Source organism: Ascochyta rabiei, chromosome 17, assembly GCF_004011695.2.
Source record: "Ascochyta rabiei chromosome 17, complete sequence".
Classification (NCBI taxonomy): Eukaryota; Fungi; Ascomycota; class Dothideomycetes; order Pleosporales; family Didymellaceae; genus Ascochyta; species Ascochyta rabiei.
In genome coordinates this window covers 321832-335556 of record NC_082421.1, presented here as the reverse complement: position 1 = coordinate 335556, position 13725 = coordinate 321832, and the positions used below count along the sequence as shown (strand labels likewise).

Genomic DNA, 13725 nt, shown 5'->3' with positions numbered 1-13725 from the left:
CATCCCGCTACTCTATGCCCACGCGCTGGTAGAGGATCCATGCATGGCCAATCGCGCCCTCTTGTTCGTTCTGAAACTAATGTTTCTTTCGCATGGGAGGTGGCTGGCGGCACCGCGCTGGTACTCTGTGCTCGAGATGCACAACTACATCATAGGTAGTCAGCGACGATGGCGTCTTGCAACTCGCCATTCGAGACTCGCAACTCGCAACTCGTAACTTGCAACTCGCAGTTCGCAACTCGCAACTCGTAACTTGCAACTCGCAGTTCGCAACTCGCAACTCGTAATTCACAACTCGCAAACTCGCAGCTTGGCAGGCGCAGAGTGTAAAGCGGCATGGCGTCGCATACAATTTTTAGATTTAAGCTCGACGGCGTCTGTACCAGACGGGAATCCTGCCATCGTTGTGACTGCGCCGTTGATGAGAGTCTTTCGGCGACCCAATCCTGCCACTGTCGAAGCAAGCCACCCAACCACATAGACACCGGGTCGCTGCACCGCAGCAGCGCAGTGGTTGTGCCACGCCGTGTACTCCCGATTGGGAAGCATGGTGCGAGACGGACGACACACAAAACGCTTCCGCGCGCACACGTGCAGGTGCCAGAAGCAACACATGTCCCCATCTGCCTGAGCGTGCAGCTGTCAGACAATCGAAACGAGTGCCTGCGTCATGCACGTCGTCTCTTGACAGTGGCTCCTTCCCCTGGGCGGCTTGCTCGTGATGGGCCTAACTCGGTAATCTTAGTGCATCTAGGTAACAGGACGATCTTTGGGTCCGCCAGACGGTCCAACGCCATCACCCACTCTTCCCCACCTTGCCTATTCCCCTCCGCGGCACAACGCACTCCCATCCTGGCCCCCCACCCAGGGTGCAATTTGCCCGCCCCTGCGCTCCTGCGTATCCATTTCGAGCGATGATCCTGGCCGCTTGCACGACCACCATGTGCACTACCAACCCAGCACGCGCCTGTCCACGAGCTCTAGCCTGGGTGTCTAACAGAATTGGGGAGGGAATGCGATTTACTGGGTCTCTCCATGTGTGTGTCCTCAGCGGCCTCGAATGACGCGCTTCTGCAACATCAACGACACCAACGACAGACCATGCAGTCGGTGTGACCCGTTGGGGAATTTTCATTTCTCGCACCTCGCAGCACAGCCAATGATGCTCCCGTCGTCACAAGTTGTCTACCACCTACCTACCTTGTCCAGCCGCCACAGTCACGGCGACGGCGACGGCGACGGCGACGGCGACGGCGACCACTCTTCGGAGACAGAAGCCCCCCCCCACACAGCTAATGTTCGCTTGCATCTTCCGAGAGACACTCAAGTCCACAATTTCCCTAACAATTCTCCTCTCACGCACCACCTGGAACTCGACCACACCAAGAAGAATTCTCCACGAGTCACAGTTCAGCCTTGGTTGCTCTCTCAACCGCTTCGGGATGGCGTGTCAATCCTTCTGTTGCTTCTACAATCTGGAACCCTTCCAACCTATCGAACCACAACTGACTCAACAACAAAGCAGTGCTTTATTGAAGCTCCACACTCTGCTCTCTAGCAACCTTAGCCACAGCTTCGAAAACAGACAGACGGCACGACACGGCACAGGGCGAGCGGGCGCCGGAGTAGTCATTTGTTGTGCATGCAAACTAACCCGGAAGCAAATCTCGCCTCGCGCAGTCTGCTGTTTCCGCTCAGCTTCCCATGTTTTCATCTCGACACGAGGCGCTCAAGCCTGACTGTCTCACCATCCTCATCGTTACCCTGTTCTGTATCGCGCAGCTTCCTCTTCTCGAACCCTCTCGGTCTGCAAGGTGCACCTTTGTAAATCGTACAGCACAGGCCGTACCCCGGTGCTTGACGCGCTCCTAAGCCGAAGCATACTTGAGTGGACAGATACCCGCCTGTACTACCCGATCGGGCCGACCACACCCCACTCACCACTGTCAACTTGCACTATCAACTCGCACTGTCAACTCGCGACGCAAACGAGCTGCCATGAATTCTCCGTAACTCTAGCACATGTAAACCTCCGTATCAGGGGTCAGCAGAGGAGCTGCATTGTCTGCTGTCCCTACCAACCAATGGATTCTAACGATCTTATCAATCGCGTAGTGCGATGCCAGTAACCTATTCGAGCTTCGCTCGCCATCACATCTGCTTGAGGCCGCGTAAGTGAAGCTTGAAAGGACATCACGAGAACCATGTACACGTATAGCCACGTAGACTGCATACGTAGGCTAACCCTTTTCCCTCGTCTTCTGTCTCTGCGTTTGTTCCTTTCTCAATGTTGCACTCCAGCAATCGTCTTGTTTCGTTTCAATGCTCGTGAGCAGCGTGCAGCTGGTCAAGATGCATCGCATAACGTCCATTTCCTTGCTGTCACTTTTCTTGTTTCTCAGCCCCCTCTTTGCTACTTCCAGCGATACCTCAGTCAGCAATGCGAACCACATTTTCAATGCGATCCACTCCTCGATGCGGCAGTGGGGAGGGTCGCTCAATCATAATGGGATGTCCTTCTAGCAACTGTGCCGGCCGGGACACAACTGTATCATGGCACCTCGAAACCAGACTTCATACAGGGTCTGCAGTGGCTCGCTTTTGAGCCTGAACACGCATTCATCTTTGCCCGACCGCGGGAAGGGTCAGGGGGTCCTCCTCCTGGCGAAGGAGAGGATCATCCAGATGGCAATGGGCCTGCTATGAAGGACATGTCACACGATGGAGACGGCTGGGATCATCACGGCCCGCCACCAGATCACGATCATGACCTGCCGCCTCCGCCGCCTCACCACACCGATGAAGATCGCGAACACCGCCGACCACCGCCTGGTCACGAGCGAAGACCACCACCACTACCATGTAACGGTACAGAGCGTTTCCCTCCTGGCCAACACCATGAGCATGGGCCTCCACCGCCGCCAGATCGCGAACATGGTCCCCACAAGGGCGGACCTCATCGCGAACATGGCCCCCCTCCACCTCTGCCTACAGGTCACATCTACAGGCCCTACCCGCCGCCACCTCGTAAGGACCGACCTTACAAGGGACCCGAACGACCCTCGCATCCTAAAAATCACCATGGCCCACCCACAGACGACGGTAAACGGCTACCAACAAAGCATCGTGACCCACCACCGGTCCATGAGGATCATCGTAACTACTTCGAGTCCATAGAACTGCGATCGAATCTGAAACGACGAGTGCAGCAACCGCTCAGAGAAGCCATTTCCCAAGACAAGGAACCTGTGGGCTATCTACATACCTACGTCCCCAAACATCATTTACGACTGCTCTACATCGACGGCCTCTCTGCAGGCAAGACAGCCAACGGCACGCTCGACTCACAAGACCGTCTACTCCTCAACCTGACCGCAGAAGACATCGGTGGACCAATGGGCGGGGAACATAAGCGCGCCCAGGGCCTCTGTGAGCTCGCTGCCACAATCTGGGAAAACAAGGTTGACGGGATCTTGCGACTGGAAGGCGGATTTGAGATAATACTCTGCAACTTTGAGAATCATCTGGAACGCACTGACGTCGTCAGCGTCACCGCCGAGGGAAGGCGGAAACGAGGTCCAATGGGCAACTGGCAGTACATCAAAGCAATCACGTCTCGCTACCACGGCATCGGTGGGAACAGAGTGCACATCGACTACGACAAATTTGTGAGCGTGTTTGCGCAGGGGAACATCAAAGGTCTGTGGGACAACGACGTGCAGTCAGACCACCGCATGCCGCGCCTCACCAACGTATCGCCCACGATCTTACACAAGATCAAAGACGACGTCACCGCGCTCATCCTCTCCAAAGACTGGCAAGACGACAAGGGAACAGACTGGCAAGCCACCACCGACATGATCCTATCACGCTACTCGCACCCACTGCACCGCATAGCCACACACACCTCCTTCCGCACCGATAAAAACGAACTCGCCACATACCTCACAAGTCTCCTCAAGCCCTTCATCGACACAACAGCCCGCAACGCCTCCCTCGAAACCTCCCGCTGCACGTCCCAACTCCTCCCGCCCCTGCCCTCGCTCTTCACCAGCCCAGGCGCCGTAGCCCCACTCGCGCACCGCGCCCTGCACGCCGTGCAGTCACGCATCTGCGACACGCTGCTGACCGCTCTCTCGATCGCGAGCGCGCCTCCGCCAACGCCACACTCGCGCTTCAGCGCCACGCACGCCGCGCACGCCGCGGACGCAGTCGAGCTGGTCGGCGAGCTGGTGCTGTGGCTGCAGTGGACGAGCTGGAAGGAATGCGGCGCCTGTGCAGATGACGAGGTGTGCTTCGTGCCTATTTGGCCCAGGGGCAGCGTTGAGGATCACAAGTCCCCGCGCTGTAGAGGACAGGGGGAGGTCGAGGGGAGGGGCGGGTATTGGGGAGTAAGGAGGCGGCGGCGGCCGCCGCCGCCCACTAAGGAGAAAAATAAGGGATGGGCTGGGTAGATGCGGTGATTGGGGATCTGTGTGTTGTAGTGCTAGGAGGTAGATACTGGTGGGTACGATGGACTTGGGAAGGAGAGGCAGGTTTCGTGTGTTGACTATACCCTCGTGAGACACAGCGCAGTATGCTCGAGCAGAAAGAATTTCATCAAACCAATTCACACAGACGTTGACAGTGACCATCCTCGCATCGCACTTCTGTTAAAACCACATTCACCAATCATCATTCCCCCGAAAAGAGCCTAGCCCGACAACGTCACATCCGCGATGGAGTTACATCCCTAATTCCAGGCGACCCTGCCCAGAGAAACGATCCACCATGGTACTCCAGCACGCAGCCATAGTCGCAGCAAGCCGTCCGACTGGACGGGAGACGGTCCAGCCGTGGTGCATGGGAACGGAAACGTATCCGCCGAGACACAGTCTGAATCGCACGGCGGCGACCAGGTGTACACTAGACCGGCGGTAAGCGAGCGAACGCCATGGAAAGGTGCAGTGTGAACTAGGCAGTCGCGGGGCGAGAATGTCGCAGCGAATTCAGGGCCGGGTGTCCAATAGCTCGGTCAGCTCTTTGGCGCGCACGGCATGCAGTGGCGTTGGCGTTGGTAGCTCCGTCGGTCAGCCACAGACGTGTGTTAGCACCGCGTGCCAGATTTGTCAGTGACGTTAATTAGTTTCTTCAGTGTAGTCCGGCGAAATAGTAGAAGCAGTGACGGCATCCGGCTCGTACCCCACTCTTGCTATATGCGGTATCTAACGCTAAGCAACGCCCAAAACGGTGGACTATCGTAGTCATCAGGCCGAAACCAGCGGTACGAATGTCTGGTTCATGCCACGGGATGGCGCGCGGTGCCGTACTAGACACCGCAGCGGTGGGAACACACACAGGGGCTATCGTACAGTCAGTCCGGCTGTGTCGATCAGCAAGTCGTAAGAACGATTTTGCAAGAACTGCAGATCGCCGCTCGGGGAGACCGAGATCGACAGAGCGGCGGCGGGACCTTGTGTGTTGTCGAGAAGCCTCAGTGCGGGGATGTGACCATCGCGACAAGCTTTTGGCGAGCGACGGAGAGCCAAGAGTTCGAGGACGACTTATGATCGCGATGTTGTTCATGAGGCGTTCGGGCGTGGACGCTAAAAAAACCAACGTTTGTTTGGGTGCCTGATATAGAACGGAGACGGAGCGCCTCCGTGAGGTATTGCTGGATGGTGACATGCGCGCGCGCTGGTAGGGCTGACTTCCAACGCATGCTTTGTTTAGCACGCGTAGAGTACAGTAAGCGTTGGGTGAGATCTGTAGGCCCAGACATTGGCTGGCAGTGCTGCAACCAGCAGAGGGCGGGCTATACAAAGGCAGTGGCGACGGTCGTCTGCAAGCCTTCAATCACGCACTCAAGAGCTCTGAGACATGTGCGCTGCTGCGCCTGCTACCACTAGCCTCGACTGCGCCCTGTCTCGATGCTGAGCACTCACTGATGTGATTATGAGTTGGTCCGGCGTCGATCCATACTCGTACTGACGTATTTTTCGACGAAGGCTGCTTGCATGTGTAGCGCCTGTCCATTGACCGTCAACGAACGAAGTGGCACAGTCCACTTTCAATCCGGTAAAGCGTCCAACATACGTCCAGCCACTTTTACCATTCCTAGGGAGACATTCCTTTCAAGGACAACATGAACTGGAGGCCTTCACAACAGTGATGGACGTTAAGCCTGCAGTTTTTGTAGACATCGAAGCTGCAAGGCAAGGTTTATACCCAGCCACTGTCTACTGTCGCTCTATCATCTGATTACCATCTGAGACGTATCAGGCGTAATCTAGGCTTTGTGAGTTTGCCAAACCGGAGTCGAGGAGATGTTCGAGAAGCTGCGTTGTGCGTGCCGGTCCGTGGTGATGGTGGATGTGGTAATTTATATGCTCATCCAGGAGAACGCTCCATATCAGGCTGGTTGATGGTCCACCAGAATGCATACATGATGCCCAGAAATACTAGAATGCCAAACGCTTGTCCAAGCCACTCGTGCAGAGGTTGATCTGTTCCCTCTATCTCGCTGCTAGCCTCAGAAGACTCATCTGGGTCGACATAGGCTCGAAAGGCGCCATAGTCTGGCGGTGGCCCTACCAATAGAGGAGACGTCGATGAATGGATCGCTTCGTCGTAGGAAGGTGGTGGCTCTTCTGGAGGAGGGGCGGCATATACGGGGTCATCGAAACCCTGCGGTCGTGGGGAAGGGTAGCCTTGTGTGGCCTGATGGTGGTTAGCTGCATGTGGAGGCATTGTGGGCGCATTATACTTACTGCGACAGGATTGTGCATGACGAACGTGGGGGGCCCTGAAGGCCTTCATGAGGGGGGTCAAGTCATGAGGAAGGGCTTGACTGTTGGTGATGGTGTTGGTGTTGGTGATGGTGTTGGTGTTGGTGCTGGTGCTGGAGTATTGGTCGCTCCTTCCGCATCCATCGGCATGTGAATGACGGATGTCGGCGCTTTTGTTTCACATTTGCCGATGGTGCTTCGTGTCGGCTTGCGACGTTGTTGAAGCTCGCAACAACAGGCAACGAGCAACGAGCAATAGCACTCCGCATTGCAACGACATGTCCCGTGCACATAGCGCACTGAACGGATACTCGACCCTCTGTCATACCCAGCATGGCCGCTGAAATCACTGCTAACCTGCAGTTGTTCTCCCCACCAGGCTCTGGGCGCTCCTCGCCAGCACCAGTGCCACGAGCAACGCGCAACGCTGCAGAAGACGGTACACGCCTTGGGTGACCTCTAGCATAGCACAGCAGGCTGACCAGGCGGCCAGCTTTGTACAAAAAGGACAAGTCCTTCCGGCGGTATGCGCTCGGTGTCGAACGGACGCTTGCCCTATGGGACACGGCGCAGCAGGAATGGGCAGATTACATTTCGTTTCTTGGGCGCTTGCTGAAGGTCAATTACTCCTTGATACCCCAGATCTGGCAGCGCGCTTATACGACATTGTGTAGGCACTGCAAGCGCATCCTTCCGAGACGCCTGTCATTCCACATAGCGATACAGTCGCACTGCGATTAGCGCAGTGTTTGAATCCAGCCTTGCCCTCAGGTGTTCACCAGAAAGTACTCGAGGTCTATGCCTACATCTTCACAGCAATTGGAGTATGCACGTGCTCCAATCCCACGTCGGCAGACACTGACCAATGGCCCAGGAAGATGTCCTTGCTCGTGACCTGAACCTCTACCTCCCAGGCCTTTCCACGACCCTATCCTTCGCCTCGCTCTCGGTGCGTCCGCTCTTCCTCTCCATCTTCGAAACCCACATTCTGAAACTCGACGGCCCTGCCCTACGACCAGCTCTGAAAGCTATCATACTGTCTCTACTCCCAGGCCTTGAAGATGAGACAAGTGAGGATTTCGAGCGTATGGTGTCAGCTCTTGATAGACTGCGAGAAGCTGTTCAGGATCAGACAAACGACATGGCAGATGCGAAAAGTAACAACGGGCATGCATCTCATTTCTGGCAGTGCTTCTTCCTTGCGAGCATAACAAATGCTTCTAGGAGGCAAGGCGCGCTTGCTTTCTTAACCCGCCGACTCCCCAAATTCGGCTTACCAGTATCGAAGAGCACGACACAGAGTGGCAGTCTGCCCCTTGAGGCTGAAGCGGCTGTTCATCCTGAACCCGGTTTGTTGATTCGATGCTTCGAAGCGGGCCTTTCAGACCCGCAGCTTTTGATCCAAAGAGGTTTCCTGGACCTCATTGTTAGTCATTTGCCCCTCGACTCCCCAGTCCTGCAGCAGCGTATCAGCAAAGCAGATCTCGAACGGCTTGTGGCAGCTGCTGCTGGCGTCGTGTCACGCAGAGACATGAGCTTGAACAGAAGATTGTGGGCATGGTTTCTTGGACCAGATCCTTCTGCTGCTGATGTTGGCGAAGGTGCTGACTCGCCTACTCAAGAACGACACAGCACAGCAGCAGATCCTTCGACTGTTCACGCAGCTTATTTCTCTCGCTACGGGCTAGCAGCATTGACGACTAGTGTACTCAAGATGATCAGCCGCCGCACGAAAACTCCGGCTGAGCGAGCACGACCGTTTCGAGTCTGTCTGTCACTTATGGATCGCTGGGAAGTCGGTGGCCTAATCGTTCCCGAGCTATTCTTACCCGCGCTACAGAGCGTCCAGACCTATAGCGAGGACGCATCAAAAGAGCAGGTGGACGAGGTCATGAGAAGCGCCAGTGCATTCTTTGATGGTGTCGACAGCGGCCTGATCTGGGGCAAGCTGACCCACCTCGTCGCTTCATCACTAGACTGTTCAACCACCAAAGAGGAGGCATTGCGGCAAATGAAGCTCGCAAAGTTTGTCCTTGCGCGTTTCAACCTCAAAGAAGAAGACATGCTACTTCATCACATGCCGTTGATGATTGTCGCTACGCTCACTTCACTTGGCAAGGTCTCTCAATCCCGTAACTCGCAGGCTATAAACTTTGAGGTTATCGATTTGGCTCTTGAAATAGCTGATTCGCTTGTTCAGATCGTCCCAGACCGAGCTTTGAAATTTGAGCAAGCTACAAAACAGCAGCAAGTATCCGCTGCCATAAGTGCACCGAGAGCTCAAGTGCTGCAGCAGATAGCAACCTTCTACGAAGATGCTCAGGCTGGCCTGGAGTCAGCAGAGCTTCTCTACGAACCCACTTTCTTAGGCCATATCGCTCTGCGAGAGGCTTCGCACATAACACTCGCCACGCTTCAAGCAGATGGGTGGTCCTACTCTCCAGAGATGCCTTCCAGGATCCTGGCCAACCTGGTACTCAAGATACAGGATTTGGATGTTATTGATGATTTCGAGTTCTCCTCTGTACTCCAAGAATCTCTTTCTGGCACTCAAACGATTCCTTTCTCTCACTTGAGCGCCATCGCTGGCATACTTGCGGCAGTGCAAGTGGCTCGCCCGTCGCAGCCGTACATTTCTGCTTCCAATCTTTCCGAGCTCCTGCATCAGCTGATTGCTTCTCTGTGGCACTACCTCTCACCGACAATGCCGAAGTATCACGTAGAAGCTACTTTGTGCGTGCTGCAATTGCACTCTATCTCGCCATCTGATCGCTTGGTCGAAGCGGCTATTTCTGCCATCATAACTAAGCAGATTGTGCACCACTCGATTGCTGCACCGGTGCCAGACTGTGGTCGACGATTTGCAGTACTTTGGACTCATACGATGCACGAGTTGAGCCTACAATCGGAGAAGCGCGGCAGCGTCACTCGGCGTGCGAGTGGGATGTCCCTACCGCCCCCTACACTGTCACCAGGAACTTTCCACTCAGTTCTGACAAGACCGCTGCTTCTGCTTCTCGACACTTTGGCCGAGGAGGGCACAGAGACATCCACGTTCATGAGAAGCTGGCTCCTCGATCTCCCCACTCTGAACAGGGTGTTTGAGGTTTTGGCTGTACACCTTCAGTCTTTGCGATGCCTAGCATCCACTGAGACCTTGAAGCCCGAAAACAGTGCTAGGTTGCGATCGGCAGCTGAGGCAAGAGACGATACGAGAGAGTGCCTATACTATTTGGGACACGTGTTTTACATGCTGAAACGGCCATCGCAATTTACCTGGGGAATATTAGCACAGACAGCTGCTACGTGGGACCCGAGCTCGGTCAATGGAATATCACTCCAAGAATGGCTCATACGGAAGTGCCTCGGTGCCCTGTCGATCCAAGCTGGTGTGGCAGACGCAGTTCTTGAGCCACATATCTACGAGCTGCATCGAATTGCTATCTCGATCATCTCGCAGATCTATCAGGGTCCGTTTGCTCCAAATCTGAGGGATCTCGAAATCGAAGTGCCGCTCATGGTCAGGCTCAGGACTGCGGTGCCATCTCTACAAAGCCTTTTGCTCGGTGCAATACTGTCCGCCCTCCGCGTACGCCTCCTTCAATCCCCTGAAGAGAAAGCACAAGATACAAAGCCACCGCACAACGCCGCTCAGAGGTCAAGACTATCTTTGGCTCTGAATAGGGACTCCGTAGACCACACGCCAGCACCTGTGCCTCCACCATCTCAGCTCGTGGACTGCCTCAAATTCGGGTTCTCATCTACGTCAAGCCGACTTGTCCTTGACGACTGGGTGCAGTTTCTCATAGAGGTTTTTCCCATGTTTGCCGACACGATTTTCCAAAATCTACTACCTCTTGTAGAGTGCTTTTGTAAAGAGATCAACACCACCTTCAACCTACTGAAAACAACGTTCGCTAAACATGAAGCATCAGTTGGATGCTCTCCTGAATCGACTCTCATTTCTCTTATCAATGGCTTGGAACAAATCTTGGCTAAGGCACATGATCGTTTGATGAGTCAGGAGACCCAGGCTTCGGTCAACAAGTCTCCAGAGGCTCCTCAAGGCTTCTTCAGCAACGTGGTCTCGGGCGTTTTCGCGCCAGAGGCTAACCAAACAAGGACTCCGACTGCCAACAGCAGGCTCACAGTCCTACTCTGTTTCCAGGATACCGTGCGAATCTGTTTCGCCATCTGGTCATGGGGTGGCTTTACGCAAGACCGTCAGGATCCTACATCGGCATCATCCTTCAGCTATACATCATTGCGTATGCGCAATCGAGCAAGGCGTATTCTGGAGCATCTATTTGCTGCAGAGACGCTAGAGTGCCTTGAGACTTTGGTCGTGCTGTGGGCTCATTCGACTAAGGAAGGTACACATGAAACAGCCGTCATGGGCCTCCTCAATGTGTTGAATGGGTCAAGACCAAAACTCACCATTCCAGCTATATTCAACGCTTTGTACAGTCGTACGGACCCAAATGCTCTGGACACCAACCGGATGTCCACCCTGACCTCAGACTTATCTGATACAGACCTCGTGGCATTCTTGGTTGAGTACACAAGGTCGCTTGAGGACGATGCGATGGACGAGATCTGGCAGGATTGCACATTGTTCTTGCGTGATGTGCTTGCCAATCCTCTTCCTCATCGGCAGATACTACCTACTCTGCTCGAGTTCTCTGCTGTCATCGGCCAGAAAGTTGACAACACGACGTTCGGCGAGCAGCGGAAAATGAGGAGAGAGCTCGCAGTAAGTTCAACAGCCGCACTGCACCCAGGTATCTAACCTGTTTTTCAGGATATCTTTGCGCGCATATTGACAGCAACGTTCACAACACGTCCAATGGGCTACACGCAAGACATGAACCACTCTACAACAGGTGCAAAGATTTCTGCAGTCACGAACAGCAGCCGAGCGCAGAAACGTGCATCTGATGTCGTGTCCATACTCACATCGATCGTACCCACTCTTCCCACCGTTCTTGCAGATACAGACCGTGTCACAAAGGTGGTGTCCGACATATCGACATCAGTCATTGGCCCCACTTTCCGTGCGAAGTCTTTCCCAGACAACGTGTCTACCAACACACTGGATCTCCTACATCAGTTGACAAAATTAGCACAAGGAAGCAAGCTGCTGAAGAAGGACATATACGATGCCTTCAACGACCCGAAGTTCTTCAATACGCCTCTCGATCTGATCAGAGATGCATGGCTGCCTATACTATCTCAATGGACGCAGTCAGATAAGGAACGTGTTCCAGAACTACTGACACGTCTGACTGCGCCAACGACAGCAGGCATCATGTTCGGTGTAGGTGCCGCATCCGCACGGCAAGAAGCCGACCGCAAAGCGCAAACCACGCTACGAAGGATCTCACTGCTCATTCTTGCCAGTCCAGAAGACGCTTTCACGCCCAACATCCCGCATATTCTCGAAAAGATTGTCGAGCTCCTCACGGCAACACCCGCTTCGTCACCGTCCTCCAGCACACGTGCTGATGTGTTTGTACTGCTGCGATCTATCATCCTCAAAACATCGCCCATTCACCTTGCATCGATCTGGCCTATTGTCAATGGCGAACTAACGTCAAGCCTGTCTTCACTGTTACCGGATGCAATGAACAAGGAGCAATACAACAATGCTGGGATCATTCAAGCGTGCAAACTGCTCGATCAGATCGTCGTCATTGACCCTGACGACTTTCAACTTATAGAATGGCTCTTCCTCACTGACACTATTGATGCGGTGTATAAACCTATTTCTCCGCCCACCTTACTCAGTCTCACTGATGAAATCAATGAGGCCTTAGCACAAACTTCATCTGCGCCCATCGTCGCACCGGTCATCCAGAACGAGAGCTCAGAGGGTGAGCCACTGAAGAGGTTGTATCTGGATCCTCTGATCAGGGCACTGGAGGAGGAAGAGGGTGCAGCAGTGCTGGATATGGCGAGGGGAGAATTAGTGGATAGAGTTATCAAGCCATTCCTAGGGAATCTGGCGATGGTAGCCTTCGAGGCTAGGTACGGTGGAGGTGAGCCGGATTGGAAGGGGGCTTGGGCCAGTGTTGTGAAGGATGCTGTCAGCTAGGGTTGCAAGGCTGGCGATGAGGTCATCAACGTAAGCATATGGATTTAGCTCATCTTACAAATGTCAGATCTACGCTCCGGAGTACGTTGCGCAGTGCTGAGCTTGATGCTTGAGAAGGCAAACACTGCATCGTTTCCAACCCGCCCCATGAACGGCAAACATTCCAGCAGCCACTCTGACATCATATCCACTTACCAATGCCTAGACATAATCACGACATTTGTTCTATTACTCCTCAGGTTATTCTATCGAGCTGAGGACTCGATATCAGGTCTCGGCCTTACAGCTATGCCGCGTACCGTCTCTTGCTACTGTGATTTCACGACATCTCTGCAATCCACGGAAAGTCCCAGCTTGGTATTGCGAGAATTTTGTTCTTCCGTTGTTCGCCTACTCTAGATCTTGGAGTCGATTGGTCACGATCAACTGGTCGCATCTTCAGCTACGGTCAACCCCGCTTCCCACCCATGGTACAGCGACAGCCATAAGAAGCGTATATGGGTGGAATCACGATAGAGGTATTGGAAAAGGAGGACTAGAGCTTGTAGTGATGTGTCGTTACGGACGCAGGAACAGTCTTGTGACCGCTCTACATGAATATCAAGAGCCAAGTCAAGACAAATGTTGGCGAAAACTCTGGCGTCGTAAATAGACTTGCTACTACTTCTGTTGGCCTTCATCAGCGTCTCGTCATTCAAACCAACATTTACGATAACACCGATCGGGACCAGTTCTAGACCTCATTAACTCCAATCGATAGCATAGAACAAGTCGAATCAAGCTCCCGGGCTGTCCCGCATCAACGACGCAACGTTACGGCTCGTCACGCATCACGATACGCCGACCCACTGGATAGTTTTCTGG

The 13725-nt window shown here is 54.1% G+C and overlaps 3 protein-coding genes across 3 annotated transcripts, besides 5 other annotated features; 2 read left to right on the top strand and 1 right to left on the bottom strand.

Moving 5' to 3' along the window:
* Positions 1–195: 195 nt before the first annotated feature.
* Positions 196–308: a tandem repeat.
* A 912-nt stretch (positions 309–1220) lies between these two features.
* Positions 1221–1258: a tandem repeat.
* Positions 1259–1942: 684 nt separating this feature from the next.
* Positions 1943–1978: a tandem repeat.
* Positions 1979–2407: 429 nt separating this feature from the next.
* Positions 2408–4221: a mobile genetic element.
* On the top strand, positions 2703–4454 carry EKO05_0009490 (uncharacterized protein; the record flags this gene model as incomplete). The annotated part of the gene is made up of 1 exon (XM_038946875.2): positions 2703–4454. One exon carries the CDS (start codon positions 2703–2705, stop codon positions 4452–4454), a length of 1752 nt encoding a protein of 583 aa, XP_038794883.2.
* Positions 4455–6369: 1915 nt separating this feature from the next.
* On the bottom strand, positions 6370–6767 carry EKO05_0009489 (uncharacterized protein; the record flags this gene model as incomplete). The annotated part of the gene is made up of 2 exons (XM_038942628.1): positions 6370–6699; positions 6750–6767. The coding sequence occupies 2 exons, from the start codon at positions 6765–6767 to the stop codon at positions 6370–6372; spliced, it is 348 nt and encodes a 115-aa protein (XP_038794882.1).
* A 63-nt stretch (positions 6768–6830) lies between these two features.
* Positions 6831–6880: a tandem repeat.
* A 220-nt stretch (positions 6881–7100) lies between these two features.
* On the top strand, positions 7101–12861 carry EKO05_0009488 (uncharacterized protein; the record flags this gene model as incomplete). The annotated part of the gene is made up of 5 exons (XM_059637553.1): positions 7101–7206; positions 7261–7385; positions 7442–7591; positions 7642–11520; positions 11569–12861. The coding sequence occupies 5 exons, from the start codon at positions 7101–7103 to the stop codon at positions 12859–12861; spliced, it is 5553 nt and encodes a 1850-aa protein (XP_059493536.1).
* Positions 12862–13725: the final 864 nt, after the last annotated feature.